The sequence below is a fragment of the Verruconis gallopava genome (assembly GCF_000836295.1).
Source record: "Verruconis gallopava strain CBS 43764 unplaced genomic scaffold supercont1.14, whole genome shotgun sequence".
NCBI lineage: Eukaryota > Fungi > Ascomycota > Dothideomycetes > Venturiales > Sympoventuriaceae > Verruconis > Verruconis gallopava.
Genome location: NW_015622150.1, coordinates 127,315 through 141,752, shown reverse-complemented (window position 1 = coordinate 141,752; position 14,438 = coordinate 127,315). Strand labels below are relative to the sequence as shown.

At 52.6% G+C, this 14,438-nt stretch overlaps 6 protein-coding genes across 7 annotated transcripts; 2 read left to right on the top strand and 4 right to left on the bottom strand.

The window, feature by feature from the left end:
- Positions 1-560: 560 nt before the first annotated feature.
- Positions 561-2,156, bottom strand: PV09_04791. Of its 2 annotated transcripts, XM_016358205.1 has the most exons (2): positions 1,689-2,156; positions 561-1,610 (listed from the first exon to the last, which is right to left on the bottom strand). In XM_016358205.1, the coding sequence occupies exons 1-2, from the start codon at positions 1,817-1,819 to the stop codon at positions 1,061-1,063; spliced, it is 681 nt and encodes a 226-aa protein (XP_016213823.1). In that variant the 5' UTR covers positions 1,820-2,156; the 3' UTR covers positions 561-1,060. The 2 variants fall into 2 exon arrangements, with proteins under 2 accessions (XP_016213823.1, XP_016213824.1); XM_016358206.1 differs by having other exon boundaries at positions 561-2,156.
- PV09_04790 (uncharacterized protein) lies at positions 2,060-2,973 on the top strand. Its single transcript, XM_016358204.1, has 2 exons — positions 2,060-2,281; positions 2,388-2,973. Exons 1-2 carry the CDS (start codon positions 2,160-2,162, stop codon positions 2,764-2,766), a joined length of 501 nt encoding a protein of 166 aa, XP_016213822.1. The 5' UTR covers positions 2,060-2,159; the 3' UTR covers positions 2,767-2,973.
- A 789-nt stretch (positions 2,974-3,762) lies between these two features.
- On the top strand, positions 3,763-7,266 carry PV09_04789 (uncharacterized protein). Its single transcript, XM_016358203.1, has 4 exons — positions 3,763-4,193; positions 4,258-4,653; positions 4,715-6,343; positions 6,401-7,266. The coding sequence occupies exons 1-4, from the start codon at positions 4,095-4,097 to the stop codon at positions 6,716-6,718; spliced, it is 2,442 nt and encodes an 813-aa protein (XP_016213821.1). The 5' UTR covers positions 3,763-4,094; the 3' UTR covers positions 6,719-7,266.
- Positions 7,154-8,175, bottom strand: PV09_04788 (uncharacterized protein). The gene is made up of 3 exons (XM_016358202.1): positions 7,979-8,175; positions 7,632-7,743; positions 7,154-7,539 (listed from the first exon to the last, which is right to left on the bottom strand). The coding sequence occupies exons 1-3, from the start codon at positions 8,054-8,056 to the stop codon at positions 7,349-7,351; spliced, it is 381 nt and encodes a 126-aa protein (XP_016213820.1). The 5' UTR covers positions 8,057-8,175; the 3' UTR covers positions 7,154-7,348.
- A 283-nt stretch (positions 8,176-8,458) lies between these two features.
- PV09_04787 (uncharacterized protein) lies at positions 8,459-10,242 on the bottom strand. The gene is made up of 3 exons (XM_016358201.1): positions 10,065-10,242; positions 9,291-10,007; positions 8,459-9,238 (listed from the first exon to the last, which is right to left on the bottom strand). The coding sequence occupies exons 1-3, from the start codon at positions 10,158-10,160 to the stop codon at positions 8,525-8,527; spliced, it is 1,527 nt and encodes a 508-aa protein (XP_016213819.1). The 5' UTR covers positions 10,161-10,242; the 3' UTR covers positions 8,459-8,524.
- A 2,264-nt stretch (positions 10,243-12,506) lies between these two features.
- Positions 12,507-14,250, bottom strand: PV09_04786 (uncharacterized protein). Its single transcript, XM_016358200.1, has one exon. It carries the CDS (start codon positions 13,392-13,394, stop codon positions 12,723-12,725), a length of 672 nt encoding a protein of 223 aa, XP_016213818.1. The 5' UTR covers positions 13,395-14,250; the 3' UTR covers positions 12,507-12,722.
- Positions 14,251-14,438: the final 188 nt, after the last annotated feature.

The window sequence follows — 14,438 nt, the reverse complement described above, 5'->3', positions numbered from 1 at the left end:
CTCGCGATCAATTTCTTTGTCAAAGTATTTAGCCACATTACAATAGAGACGTCTCGATAAATAAAGAAACAGAAAATCTGGGCTGCCTTGGGTTGGCTTTCTTTTATTCACCTAAGCCAGGGTCTTTACTGGGCTATTCTATCTCCTTGTCCTAACGTGATCATACTATTGTGCTCTTCAGCTTTATCCTTTGCATGTATTCAACTTTTAATCTTTACCTGTTATCGTATGACTACCAGCTCATAGAGAACTTTGGAACACCCCTCGCATTTGTATTACCATGAAGCTACGCTGCTTTATCTGCCCTCATCTACTGGGTCTTCTCTCCGAACTACTTACGTGTTTGCATCTTTGGAAGTCGTTTTGCAACATCATGTCCCCCTTTTTCACTCACCGCGGCAGGGATACGGCCCACGTCTATTCAAGACCTCGATGGTCGACGTTGCGAACGAAAAGATCACCATAAAGAATTCGTACTGTAAATGAGCGACTGATAGAAAATGGATGGTAGAAATTGGATCCCTGAAGGCGGAGGGCCATTCAGCATTTTGAAAGACGGATCCAGTTTCATTTTCGACGTGAGCATATCTCGAGCTAAGCTTATCGTAAACTTGAAAGATAGAAGTACAACATGAAGCACTATAGGTTCGGACTCGAACAAGGGGGAAAAGTTTCCACTTAACGGAGATCTCTAGACGCGAAAGGAGAACTGCACTAGAAGGACATTTGACATCAGCGAATTGCGGAGCAACCAAAACGTGTCCCGGAGTCTTGCATTATTTTGCAAACGAACGTGTTCGAGTTTCGTGCGTGCACAGTTTGCTCTTCAAACTCGACGTCACGTTTTGAGCGATTGCTTTCTGTCCCATTTCAAGGTTCTCATCGCCATGTATCAATCTGTAGAAGAAATGGGTTTCTACGTTTCAGCCTGATTCATGGCCTTTTGCCATCCATCGGCTTAAAGGGGCCAGACATTCGTCGGATTTTTTGGTCGAGAAATTTTCGAACGCGTTACGCACTTGATATCGTTTAACGGACTCGACGATTCTGCAATTGCGAATCATTGCTTTTTGTTTTTTGCGTAGATGAAGTTGGCGCCCACTGGAACCAAACCGTTTTGCTCCGCCCAATCCCTCACCCCTTTCCCTTCATTTCCAAAGCCCCAGTGTTGCCGATTTTCAGGCACCGTTAGATTTAGGGGTGTAGTGGTCATGTTCGAGGGTGCGTACGCGACAAGCACGTATCTGTGTTTCCCCGTCTTCGGCGGGGGTCCTGGCGGTTTGTACGTGATAACGTCCGCCGGCTTGCTCTGCAGCCACTGAGTCGAAGAGAGTGAAACATTCGTGGCGATCCAGTGGCACATCTCGGACCATTTTGGGTTGTCTCGAGAGGGAGCATCTGGATCCGTCATGGTGATTGTGAATTTTAAGTCGGGCGAGGACCAGTGGTGCGTAATGTCCACAAGCTTGATTGATGGGGCATCCTGCAGCTTCTTTGGCTTCAAGGTGTTGCCCAGGTTGGCTGTTTTGTTCGACGGCCACTTCACGTTGACTTCTAGCTGGGGGTAAAAGTCGTCAAGCACTGTCGGGATGATTTCGGCTTTCTTGAGCCTGGTTATGATTGACGCCGTCAGCGAAATAGCCTCCATATCGAAAACCCCGTCGACCACGTATCTCACACAGACTTACTCATGGCGTATATCCAAGATACCGTTTCCTGAGAAAGATTCTGTCTCTAGAACCTGTTGCTCCGTTCGCAGAGCTCTCAACGCGACGGCGAATTGCAGAGCCGACAAGATCAAAGCAAGCAAATTGAACATTGTGACAAACTACCAAACTGTGTGAGCGACGAAGCAGATCTGAGATTGGTTTTTGCTTTCAAGCATCACGTCTTCAAAGAAGACGGAAGATGTTGTCGCTGTGCATGCTCCGCAGTCTGAATATCACACTTTCGTCATTGCGCTTAAGGGAAGGCTGAGTCCAGTTTAGAGTCCGAGTCCAAAGGCCCCCGCAGTTCGTGGCGTACAGCCGAGCGTGGCCAGGCACCTCGACATTACCGAGCTTCAAGCGGACGCAGCACGTCTCATGTAAAAGAATGGATATTGCCGACCTACCATTCAAAGGTTCTCCAATCTTCAGTCCAGAGCCCGTGTCGCCAAGATGAGTTTCCAAGAGAAGAAAAAGCGGAAGCGAAGCGACTACAAGTACTTCCTCGAATATCGCACTCGATGGAGCGACAATGACATGTACCATCACATGAACAATCCCGTGTACGGACAGCTGTAAGTTGCCGAAGTCCCAGGGAGGAATGCGCAGCAAAAGACCTTGAGGTTTTCTATCCCTCCGCATGGCTGTCGACGATTTCTGAGACGCTTCGTTTTCTGTCAGGTTCGACTCGATCATCAACGACTACCTGATCAAGTACTGCGGTCGGCGGCCGTTCCACCCGCAGACCAAAGAGAACGGCATCGTGGTCACGTCGCACTGCGACTTCTTCGGCTCCGTCGGCTACCCTTCCATGATTGACGCGTGCATGCGCGTCAACAAGCTGGGTAAGACGTCGGTCGAGTACGAGGTTGGCATCTTCGAGCAGGGCAAAGACGATGTGCGCGCGGTGGGCGGGTTCATGCACGTGTTTTGCGATCAGGATACGGGTCGGCCGATGCCAAATGGGATGAGCGACGAGATACGGAAGCCGTTGGAGGCGATCATGGCGGATGAGGAAAAGGCCAAGTACGAGAAGGAAAGAGCCAAGGCAAAGTTGTAAAATGCTTGCGTCTTTTTCGGGAGAGGAGGGGACGGGTTGAGAGGAAGTTTGTACAAACGACGCAGCCCCTTTTGCATTTGATGTGCGTGTTAAGAAGGTATCTATTATAGAAGTGTAAAAGCATAACGCCGCGCGTAACCTCACTATTGAGACCCCAAACCACGCATTTTGTTTCAAGGCGAGGGAAATTGGAAAATGCCATGCGAGTCTGGTGAGGAGAGCCAGCTCGTTGTGAGGAGTCTGATAGTTGCTTGCGAAGCATGCTAGAGTATTGCATGCAGAAGCAAGACGACCAGATACAGCGACATATCGCGACGGTGTCACGGAGTTGGGAAACACTTTGGGTCTTGACGTACGTCAAACGACGCCACTTCATCACATCGTGAACTCGAAATGTAAAGAGGCGAACATAGTCAGTTTGCCGCTGGGCAAGCAGATGCTCGGCCCAGCAAATGTTGTCGCGTGCCACGGTTCAGTCATGTCGTACAAGGACTTCCATCAGGCTACCACTGTGGCATACGAGGGTGCGAAGTCTGTCGAATTCCGACTTGCAGCCGGCGTCGCTTGAGGGTGGGTCGTGTGGCCAACTGGTTGTCTCTGATGACAGGTGGTGGCGACGTGGTTAGACGGCGACCACGAATCACAGCAACGTCGCGGTAGAAACAAAACGCGAGGGCATGACCGGGCAGGACAGAGCATGTCGTCGTTGCCTGCACAGGGAGACGAGACATGGGCAGCGAAGGAGGAGACGGGGTGAAGAAGCAGGCAAGGAAACAAGAGGCAAAGTTGGCTCCGACGGCCGTGCGAAGCGCGGCAATTTCAGGTAAGTTACCGTAACTTATTCGATACGCCGCCCTAGCTGGGCTAGTATGCAAACGTAAGCCGGCGAGCGCGGTGTTTTGTTTGCGGGCGCACTGGAAAAGGACTGGCCTTGACGGAACGGCGGCAAGGTCGGTCACGTAACTGACGTACTTGTACGGTAAGGACACGCCGCAGGGTTGGACCAGTTCCTGAACTCGGCCCATCCGCCCAAGGTTGCGAAAGCGTCACTTTGCCTTAGTCAACGATAACTTGTTCCGTGCACGTTGCCCTGTTGCCCTTTGGCACTTTTACGCCTCTCTAACAAGTGACATCGTCACAAGTCCTCCAGACCACCTCGCCATTGATCGCCGAATCCTCTCGTGTCTGCCGCTGCGCCAGCGTCGACCTTTCCCCCCCGTCGTTTCCCTTGATCCCCACTCGCGCCCAAACAATCCTTACCTGGAGCGTTGGCGGAGTCGCGACAACTTGGGAATTGTCACCAACAATCGCCCTCGCTGCCTGCAATCATGGCCTCTCTGGGAGAAGAGCTCCTCCACACCGTCAACAAGCTTCAGGACTTGGTCTTCAACACCATCGGCAATGATTCGTTGGATCTGCCTCAGATCGTGCGTGCTCCCTTCGCCATCAAACACATACGTCTCTGGTCGCCCACGCTGACATCTTTATCAGGTTGTCGTAGGCTCACAATCCTCTGGCAAGTCCTCCGTGCTAGAGAACATCGTCGGCCGGGACTTCTTGCCTAGAGGGAGCGGCATCGTAACCCGACGGCCGCTTGTGCTTCAGCTGATCAACCTTCCCAGCGAGCGAGACGACAAGCCCGGCAACCATGAGGTCCACGTCCCACACACGCCAGCCAGCGTTGCTGGACAGCAAGAGTGGGCCGAGTTTCATCATGTGCCTGGCAGGAAGTGGTACGACTTCTCAGAAGTAAAGCGCGAAATCGAGGCCGAGACGGCCAGAATAGCCGGAACCAATAAAGGCATCAACAGACAGCCCATAAACCTCAAGATATATTCTCCTCACGTGCTTAGCTTGACGCTGGTTGATCTGCCGGGTCTGACCAAAGTAAGACCGCAATTTGACTCGGCTTCTGTCGACGTGCAAGTGCTGAGAAAATTTTGTACAGGTGCCAATCGGTGACCAGCCCACCGATATCGAGAAGCAAACGCGCAATCTCATCTCCGAGTACATTGCGAAGCCCAACAGCATTATCCTCGCCGTCTCGCCTGCCAATGTCGATCTCGTCAACTCGGAAGCCCTTAAGTTGGCTCGACAGGTTGACCCAATGGGCAAGAGAACGATTGGCGTCTTGACAAAGCTGGATCTTATGGACCATGGCACCAACGCGCTAGACATTCTTTCTGGACGTGTCTATCCGCTCAAGCTCGGGTTCGTCGGTGTCGTCAACCGATCACAGCAGGACATTCAGGTCAACAAGCCGCTTGCGGACGCGCTGCAAACGGAACGTGACTTCTTCAGACACCATCCCGCATATAGGAACATTGCGAACAGATGCGGTACGCAGTACCTGGCAAAGACGCTGAATTCCACGCTTATGTCGCACATCCGCGAGAGGCTACCGGACATCAAGGCACGATTGAACACACTTATGGGTCAGACCCAACAGGAGCTTGCCAGCTATGGTGATGCCGCGTTCACGGGCAAGGAGCATCGTAGCTCTCTGGTTCTGCAACTTATGACACGATTCGCCTCGTCTTTCATCACCTCGATTGACGGCACTTCCTCCGAGATTTCGACGAAAGAGCTTTCTGGTGGTGCTAGGATATACTACATCTTCAACTCGGTGTTCGGCAACTCTCTGGAGACTATCGATCCAACGCAAAACCTCTCTGTGCTGGACATCCGTACTGCGATCCGAAATTCGACTGGTCCCAGGCCGAGCTTATTCGTACCCGAGATGGCCTTTGACCTACTAGTTAAGCCGCAGATTAAGCTCCTCGAAATTCCCAGCCAGCGATGTGTAGAGCTGGTCTACGAGGAACTCATCAAAATTTGCCACACCTGTGGATCCAACGAGCTGAGCAGATATCCGAGGTTACAAGCCAAGTTGATTGAAGTGGTTTCGGATTTATTGAGAGAGCGACTTGGACCTGCATCCTCGTATGTGGAGTCGCTGATTGCGATTCAACGAGCGTACATCAACACAAACCATCCGAATTTCCTCGGTGCAGCAGCAGCTATGTCATCTGTCATCTCTGACAAGCAGGAGCATGAAAAGCGCAAACAGGCACTGGAAGAGAAGAAGAAGCGCGAGCGGAGACGGTTGAAGGAATTGAATGGTGCTAATGGCGTCGACACGCCAGAGGAAGAAGAAGAGCCAGAACCGGCAAGTGGCCAGTCGACGCTTCCTGTTCGTGGCCACCACCATCACAAGACTAGTAGGAGTATGTCTCCAGCTGTCGGGAGAGCTGTCGCGAATGGGAACAGCATTGGTGCACAATTGAGCGGAGCGACGGGTCAGTCGAATCCCGTGGCTGGTGCGCGCGACAGTTTCCTCAATTACTTTTTCGGCCAGGAGAAGGGTATCCCACAGTCTTCAGCACAAGCGCCTGGTCCGTCACATGTGGCGGACCGGCCAGGCAGCAGACACGTCAGCCAAAACATCGAGCCCAATTTTGCGACAAGCTTCAGGAGAGGCGATACAAAGGTACACGATCGCGCCATTCCCGAGATCACGCAGGACGATATGGACATTGGAAGCTCAGCACGCCACAATGAGTTCCAGTCACCCATGGTAAGCCAATTGGTGCCACAGAACAGTTCCGGAAAGGTCAAACTAACATGTCTCCAGCCTTGGGATGAGCCCGAAGCGCCTGCTCTTACCGAACGTGAAGCCCTGGAGACGGAGCTCATCCGACGACTCATCTCATCATACTTCAACATCGTGCGTGAAACCATTGCAGATCAGGTGCCCAAGGCAATCATGCATCTGCTCGTCAACCACTCGAAAGATGTCGTGCAGAACCGACTCGTCAGCGAGTTGTACAAGGAGAACCTGTTCGAGGAGCTACTGTACGAGGATGACAACATTAAGGCCGAGCGTGAGAAGTGCGAGAAGCTGCTTGCGACATACAAGGAGGCTGCCAAGATTGTCGGTGAGGTCTTGTAATCTCTCCTTTATGTGTGCCTTCAACTATGTATTACAGGTAATTGTATATTTTTTGTAGCACACTCTTTCCTTGTCTTCGCGTGCTTGCGCTTGGTTGCCAGGCATGGTGGGTGACGTGCTCGTTCACCGTGTCTTATCTTTTGTGTATCTCACTCTCCACGGTTCTCTTCTCGGCTCAGATCAGGTATCACATCATGGGGGAAGTTCGGGAACGGCTGTGGTTTTGTCATCTATGGACGCGCTCTCTTTTTTCTCTCTTTCTCTCTTTCTCTCTTTCCCTCTCCATTTCTCTTCTCTCTCCTGTGTCCAAGTCACATCGAGGGACGAGAACCTGTACACAAAGACGGCGTAGAGATCATCGTCACTGTCTTTCTGTTGAATGAAAACAAAGGACGGCACAGATGGACGGACTGACGGATGGACTGACAGAAGAGGTGAATCAAAAAGGGCGTTCTTCATTGTAGGTATACGAATATTTCAACTCTGACGCAGTGATCATGAAACAATGAGGAGAAGTTTTCTACTGTTCAAATCGACCTGTACATCTCTTGCTGTGTTTGCGTGTGGTACTAGGCCTTTTTTCCCGGCCCTCGAGAGCGAAAGTTCATACACATACTATACAACAGCATTTTAGACAGCAGCGCGCTTCGCGCCGAGGCCTTGCAGAAGGGCCACCACGGCCAGCGTCACACCGGTTCCCGCATCGCCGCTGGACGCGTAGCTCGCTCCCGCACCGAGAAGCAGGCTGACAAACACACCCGCGATGCTCTTGTCGAAGACGTCGACGAGCCCCGTGTTCGCCCACTTGTAGTTGAGAATGCCTGCATGTACGGCTGTGGTCAGCGCGTGCGTCTCAGGGGAGTTTTGAGCGGATCCGTGGGGCGAGGGGGAAGTGGAAAAGACCGCAACGTACCCATGATGACGAAGAAGGCGCTCCCTTCGTACCAGCCCGTCTTCACGGCGCCGCGGAGGACGGCGGGAAGCTTGTCGATGGCCGGGTGGCTGAATTGCTCACGGCCCTTGGTCTGCGCTCGTCGAAACGTACATCTTAGCACTTTGTTCTTTCCTTTATTTTTCTCTTCTTTCGTGTTTTTAAATTTTTTGTTTTTTTATTTTGGTTCATCAACCCCAGTCCATACCTCCTCCGCGTCTGATGACTCTGCGGAGGTATCGACCCCTCGGTCGACCGGACAGAGAGAGAGGGGGAGGGAGGGAGAGAGAGAGAAAAAAAGAGAGAGAAAAAGAGAAGACTTCGCGTACAGTGTGTCCCAGCGCGAGCAAGCCATTCAAGCCAGCCATAGCAAGAAGTAGCTTGCTCGGTGCCGCCGGTGTCGCCATTGATTTTGTGTGTCGGTTCTTGGCCTTGGTTTCTTTTTCCTTCTCCTCCCTTTGCTGAGGGACCTGCTCTATTATCACAGTGACGATTATTTGCGTGGAGGGAACAACGAAAGTCAGCGCAGAGGTGGCGAGTATCAGGAAGCGTCCGCACGTGATTGGGATATGCAGGAAAGGGGAAGGAGGGGAGAAGGACCCACAGCCGAGGCTCGGGTGGTTTCCCTTGTCAGCGGCTTCGAGGCTCTTGACTTGGACTGTGTTTTTTTGTTGCTTACTGCAGCGAATTGGTGTGTATCGGTGGCATGAGAAGCTGTTGAGCTGCACGTCCAAGACTATGTACGTTTGTAGTGCATCTCTACTTGAATCCTTCAGACAGGAAAATCTTAGGTTGACGATGGCGGATTTCCCACAGTTGCTCAGATGTTAAATCATTCCTCGCTCGCTAATTAGGTATCTCAGTATGTGCATATATTACAATTCTTCCTTATAAGTTTCCTCACTGCCGTCCTCTTGACCTCCTTCTGTTCCCTGTGCATCATTTCGCTCCTCTCCACTTCCACCGTCGCCCTTCTGAAGATCATCGTCGTTGCCACCGGCTTCAATAATCCCCCTCAACTCTTTCCCCCTTGGAGTTTCCACAACCTCAAGTCGCCAACTGTTGCCATTCGCCGCATTTTCTACTTTCTTCTTGATCTCATCCAAGTCCTGTCTACTCGTCACTCCCACTTTCTTCAGCTGTTCCTCGGCGGCAACCCATCCCCCACTCTTTGCAATGGTAGCAATATGTTTCTCCTTCCCTCCGCCTACAATGACGCCGCGTTCAATCTTCTTGCCTGGAGGAACGAGCTTGTGAGCACCGATCTCAACGTCTCCCACGATTTGACGGCGCATGGGGATCTCGCCCGTTTCAAGGAGGTTGATGGCATCGTTAATTTCTTCTTCTATTTGTTTGGCCAAGCGTTCATCTTCAGAGACCGTCTGCGATTCTTTGGCGGCAAGGTAGGAGGGGATCGACGCCGCAGGTAAGACGGGAGTGCACTCTATGGCGTGGGGTTTTGATTCTTGAGGTGGAAGGAAAGCAACGTCGTTGCAGAGGCGTGGGGTATCGATAATCATCAAATACTGGCATGTTGTAGTCTCCTTGATCAGAGCAATCTTGTCGGCTTGGTTTGGCTGGCAACGGAACTGGGTAAATGTTAACGTCTAATATCGCGGTACGAGTGATTCGGGTGCTTACTTGGACTTCGACACGACGTTCTTTGCCCGTGAGATCACACGTTGTGCCGCCACCAAGCTTCTGTACAAGATAACGCGTCTCACCCTTTGTTTCCAGCTGGGCCAGACCCTTATCACTTGAACCACTTCGTGAGCTTGACCGACCCTTCGCCTCCTCAGCACCATCTGCATGTGTAGACTTGCCACCCTCAGCATCCCCATATTTTCCAAGCACATAAGCATCAACACTCTTGTCCTCCACAGGCGGGTATATCGGGACTCCCTTGCCTGGAGGCAGCTGGTGGAACTGGCGCACACCTTGCCCGTAGCAAAATGAGTAGCTCCACCAGCCGCTGTAGAAGTACAAACAGTGGCCCTCCATCGATTTGAGCAGTCCCCAGCCACGCGAAGTCGCCCGGGCCAGCTCCTTCTCCTCGTCTTCCGGGCTGATTTTTGACTTGTTTTTTGCCGCTTCCGCATCTGGTATACGCGGAATACTGCACAGGTAACGGCGATCGTTCAACATCATATCCTCGTAAGAGAGGATCTGGTCATTCGGCTGACTTGGTACGGGCCGACCTTCTGCTTCTCGCTGCTCGCCGTGTATTCTACTCAGTGAGGCATCCGCTGACGGGTTTCGTTCTGCATGAGCTGCGCCATGCTTCCGGAGGGCCATGGCTTCGAGAGCAGTGGAAGCGTCCTGCTCGGACATGACGCCGTCGGCAATGACCACCTCATACTGCATCAATGCGTTAGCAAATATGCGGATTCTGGGTGTTCAGGAGACTCTGAATACCTGAGGGAAGGCAAGGAGGTCGTCGAAAACATTGAACTGATGCTGACTGGCAATCGCCAGTCGCAAAAAGGCTGGAAGAGCCCAAAAATGCTTCATCGTAGGTAGATGCTTGGTAGAGTCTGGTGGCGACAGCACATGTGTGGATGATGATGCCACGCATTGGTAAATGCGATGGCTGTTGACGGGCGCGGTGTCCGAGAAGCGAGGTTTGTGATTGGCTGCAGCTGTGAAAGCCGCCTCGGGGGTTCCTCTTCGGGCAGCCACAAGGCTGATGAAAAAATAACCTACCTTTCTTTTAACTCATACCACATAGCAAATCTAGTTCGATCAGATGTCTTGATGAACGTGACAAACTTTATTGTGGTTTGCCTCGAGGGATCCTGAGAGCAGAGCAAGCTGACAACGATTGGACCAAAGGCTATGGGTCCCTTCAACTGGATTCGTGCAAGAATCTCTCCCCCCTCTCCCCCAAAAGAAAAACGCTGTTTTTCTTACTCTATTGTTTTTGAGTGAGGGGATTGTGCTCGGGATCTGTACCAGTTGGAAATAATTCTTGGCTCATACAATATTTGGATAAAAGTCTAAAGTTGACAGCTCACAGCAGACGCTGTCCTGGACCGTCATCTCGTGAAACGGATGTTACCGTTAATAGCCTGGCTGAACGGCTCTGGTCCTCGAGGCCATTGACCCTGGAACAGTTGCACGGGACGCGGATGTCTATACGCGAGCCGGTTGTGATCTGCTCAAGGGTCCTGCCCATGATGCATTATCGTACAGCGGCTCTGTTACTCTTGACGACCTCGCCCAATTCTCCAATGATGGTACAATTTGTTAGGCTGCCCTACGACAATCGAACGATCGTTCGACGATAGAATGAGAGACTTTTTGAAAACTCCGCACTTGCGTATGATGATTTGCGTGCTCTGCCGTGATCATTTCGTTACTTATCGTCCCGCCGGCCCATTGCCTTTTCGAAAACGTACCTTGTTTTCCAAAGGAGCGATAACCACCGGACGACGATACTTAGGGAAGGTCTTTGCCGCTGGAGGAAATAATTAAAAGAGATTGTGCTCATGTGATAAGAAGCAATTGGGATCGGGAAATGAACGTGGCCGAGGTACGGCCCGTGGGGAGCTTCAAAGTACGCAAAGAATTGCACAATTACGCTTCGCAAAAGGCATTCGTATTCAGCATGCAGAAGCCCCAGCTGGTCTTGTATCATGTTCCATCAACACAACGAAGCCGCAGGCCACATTGCTGCAACCCCACACGGGACTTGGGCTTCAATGAGCTTCATGGTCTCAAATGACAACGAAGCAAAGTCTGATACTTCATTGCATGTAATGTGATGGCTCACAGTGCCATTCAGCAAAAAGCGCCAGGGTACTGATCTAGGCGGTCCAGAATTCTCCTCGGAGGTTTGGGCATATGGCAAGCTCCTGCGGTTGAACTGCCAGGCACGACCGTGTCTCTCCATCGCAGGCCATGATGGTCATCGTCAATATGAGGGTGCTGCGATAAGAGGGAAGCAACGCAAGATTGGGACGGGCTACCGGCAACCGCGGTGTCGAGTCTACAGTGGAGTTCGATGGCGACGACGCGATCCAGGGTTCGGCAATCGTCAGATGATGTTATCATCCTGTGTACATGATGTCGGGGCGAATCTTCATGGAGCCTGCCTAGGGTCCGTACGTATGAGAAACTGGAAACGGCAAAGAAGATCTTCTCAGATGTGAATGCACGTCGTCAAGAACCGTACGGGCTGCCACGGTCAGCCTTGTGAAACGCGGCGGTGCGGCGCTAGGGGAAGTCGGAGCGGGTTCCAGACAGATGACGTGGGCTAGGGTCAACCTCTAGGCTCCATAACCAAAAGGTTCTTGTTCCGTTGTACTTGCTGAACTACTGTGCCTTCTGTTTGCGCATTGCGTTCAAAGCTGCTTGCGCTGATGCAGCGTTGCGGGGCCCGCTGCTCCACTTTACATATGACGAAGATAGATACGTTCACATGCTCACAGGCGACGTCGATGACCGATGCTCCTGCAGACGCATGGTGGCCTCCAATGGAAGCTAGATACAAGGAGATACTCTGCTAGGATATTCCGACAAAGACCAAGGAGCTGCTCCACTTGCAAAAGTGGAATCTATTATGAAATGTGGCTCGAGAATGTGCGTTGCAAAACGCTTTGATGCGCTGTGAAAAACAATGCAAGTGGTGCCGTGCATCATGCCGACCTAGGGTTTCTATGTGAAAATTTGACCTGGCAGCCTCTTCAACGGCGCACAAGCTGAAGCCATGTGGACGGATGGAAATTGCAAGCACGTTTTTGCATATCGACCTGCGGGACCGTTGAAATATCAGCCCCGCGCGAAGATCCCAGCCGTCAAAGCTGACATGCTTGGGACGTCTGCGTGACAAAACATGAACGATTGTTATCTTTCGTAGTGGTCTCTCATGTACAGGCTAGAATAAAGTCATTGTCACCGAGATCGTCGAACTAAGATTGACGAAACATGGAGGTACATTTAACGCTTGCGAGCGGGCCGTTCCCAGCCCCGTTCGCTGGCAATGGTGCAAAAAGAACCCTACGAGTCTCTTGTCTTCGTGCGATCAGGGTAAAGGAAAAAAAAACCTGGGATATCGACATCCGGGCGCGAGCTTCAGCCGTCCGTGTGCAACGGAAGCAAACATGGGTATTCTTTGGGGGGGGCATTTGATGGGACATGCAAAATGCAGCCAGGAGTACACGCCACCTGCACGTAATTCCTGACGAACCCAGGGCCCCGGCAGATGAAGAGTGCTGTGCGGGAAAAGGACGTGATGAGTAGCGTCCCGAATCTTTCTCGTGAAGACGACAGATGCTCAGCGCGAAGGGCTGGGGAGGAGCAGTGCGAGGCCTTACGATAATTCCCCGGCTGGGGGTGATTAGAGCGGGAGGTGCAACACCAGATCTGCGTCTCTACAACGTGGCAAAAAAGGCGGTTGTCGAAACGCCGGGGCGGAAGGACGGCTTCCGCAAGCTTTCGTGGCCACACAGTCTGGTCAGCTGAACGGGGAGCGCCTGGAGAACCGGCAAGCGGTGGGCGCTTTGTTCCGTCGAACCAGTCAGTGCAGACAGAGTACCCATCGTCTGGCCAGGCGGTACGAGATTTGATTTTGGGAGCGGACCATGGCTGGTAGCAAAGGGCGAGAGATTGAGGACAATGCGAAAGCTTGAAGCCGCCACAAGGACACGGTGTCTGCGCATGCGTGGCGGCGATTGGTCTGCCCGGCCGTTGGAAAGGTGGTTCGAAGGAAAATATAACCCCACGCAGGACACCCCACGGGCTCATGCGTACAAGGTTGCTATCTTTGAGGGCGGCAGCCGTTTTGAAGATCTCTTACCACACGACCCGTGCTGTGCAAGAAGGCCCTGCATGGTCGGATCGAGTGCCAACTTTTGCGAGCTGCGATCGCGATAAGGCGACGACGAGCAGCGGTCGAAAAAGCGCCGCTGGGGACGATCAGGACGCCAAGCTGAAGTCAGGTCCTCCTCCGCGACGCGCTGACAGGCACTAAGCAACCAAGTTTCTTCATTGCTCGTCGTCGCAAAACGGCTCAGAGCAACGGTGGTGACGCTTGTGCGGCATGGCTTGCCGGGGGTTGGTTTCTGCACTCCAGCGCCAGCCAGACGCAGATACTGGGAAGGGCTCTGCACCTCATGCACGTTTCTGCAGAGCCACAATCCGCGGGCGACCGGGAGCGCAGAGCCCATCGACAGCCATCTGCAGCATGATACGGACGCGGACGTGGTGATTGGTCGGGCGAATGGTGTCACCGCCATCCATGATTTCGTCGAGTCCTTGGTGTCGTTTGTGATTTCTTTTGGCGACGCTGGTGGCAGCGGCTCAGCATACGCAGGCTTCGCAGGTCACGGCTGATGCGTCGAGCCAGGAAGAGGTTGCAAGAAACCGATTGATGGCAGCGAATGATGAGATGGACGGAGCGGGGACGTGAACTTATGCTTTTCTACCCCTCCCCGGAAGCCCTTGCCACGGGGAGGAGGAAGAGAGCGATTTCTGGACGGCTTCTGGCTCACCGCAGCGCGGCGGCTCTGATCTGTCAAACAGTCGAGCTCGTGTACCTCCGCGAGGCGTGGAAAAAGTGTGTTGCGTGAGAGCGCGTGGTTCCGTGGTGGGCATACGCGGCGCCATGGCAGCCGCTCGCGGAAGAGGAGGTCGAAGCGAGAGGCTAAGCGGAATTGCCATCCGATCTGCACCGCTCGGCTTGTTATCGAGAAATCCCTACGCCGCTGCGACCAAGTCACTTCCGTAACAAAGCTTGATTTCGAAGGTACCTGCGAATACATGCCCACATGGTGGGTGGCCGGGCAGCTT

Excerpts from the sequence above, each read along its gene's own strand:
- PV09_04787 (XM_016358201.1), bottom strand. The coding sequence starts at position 10,160 with ATGAAGCATTTTTGGGCTCTTCCAGCCTTTTTGCGACTGGCGATTGCC. Across the intron at positions 10,008-10,064 it reads ACCTCCTTGCCTTCCCTCAG|TATGAGGTGGTCATTGCCGA; the intron begins GTATTCAGAGTC and ends GCATTGATGCAG. Across the intron at positions 9,239-9,290 it reads AACGTCGTGTCGAAGTCCAA|TTCCGTTGCCAGCCAAACCA; the intron begins GTAAGCACCCGA and ends ACATTTACCCAG.
- PV09_04791 (XM_016358205.1), bottom strand. The coding sequence starts at position 1,819 with ATGTTCAATTTGCTTGCTTTGATCTTGTCGGCTCTGCAATTCGCCGTC. Across the intron at positions 1,611-1,688 it reads ATCTTGGATATACGCCATGA|GCTCAAGAAAGCCGAAATCA; the intron begins GTAAGTCTGTGT and ends AATCATAACCAG.
- PV09_04788 (XM_016358202.1), bottom strand. The coding sequence starts at position 8,056 with ATGGCGACACCGGCGGCACCGAGCAAGCTACTTCTTGCTATGGCTGGC. Across the intron at positions 7,744-7,978 it reads TGCTCGCGCTGGGACACACT|ACCAAGGGCCGTGAGCAATT; the intron begins GTACGCGAAGTC and ends CGACGAGCGCAG. Across the intron at positions 7,540-7,631 it reads CGCCTTCTTCGTCATCATGG|GCATTCTCAACTACAAGTGG; the intron begins GTACGTTGCGGT and ends CCGTACATGCAG.
- PV09_04789 (XM_016358203.1), top strand. The coding sequence starts at position 4,095 with ATGGCCTCTCTGGGAGAAGAGCTCCTCCACACCGTCAACAAGCTTCAG. Across the intron at positions 4,654-4,714 it reads ATCTGCCGGGTCTGACCAAA|GTGCCAATCGGTGACCAGCC; the intron begins GTAAGACCGCAA and ends AATTTTGTACAG. Across the intron at positions 6,344-6,400 it reads ATGAGTTCCAGTCACCCATG|CCTTGGGATGAGCCCGAAGC; the intron begins GTAAGCCAATTG and ends ACATGTCTCCAG.
- PV09_04786 (XM_016358200.1), bottom strand. The coding sequence starts at position 13,394 with ATGAGCCCGTGGGGTGTCCTGCGTGGGGTTATATTTTCCTTCGAACCA.
- PV09_04790 (XM_016358204.1), top strand. The coding sequence starts at position 2,160 with ATGAGTTTCCAAGAGAAGAAAAAGCGGAAGCGAAGCGACTACAAGTAC. Across the intron at positions 2,282-2,387 it reads AATCCCGTGTACGGACAGCT|GTTCGACTCGATCATCAACG; the intron begins GTAAGTTGCCGA and ends GTTTTCTGTCAG.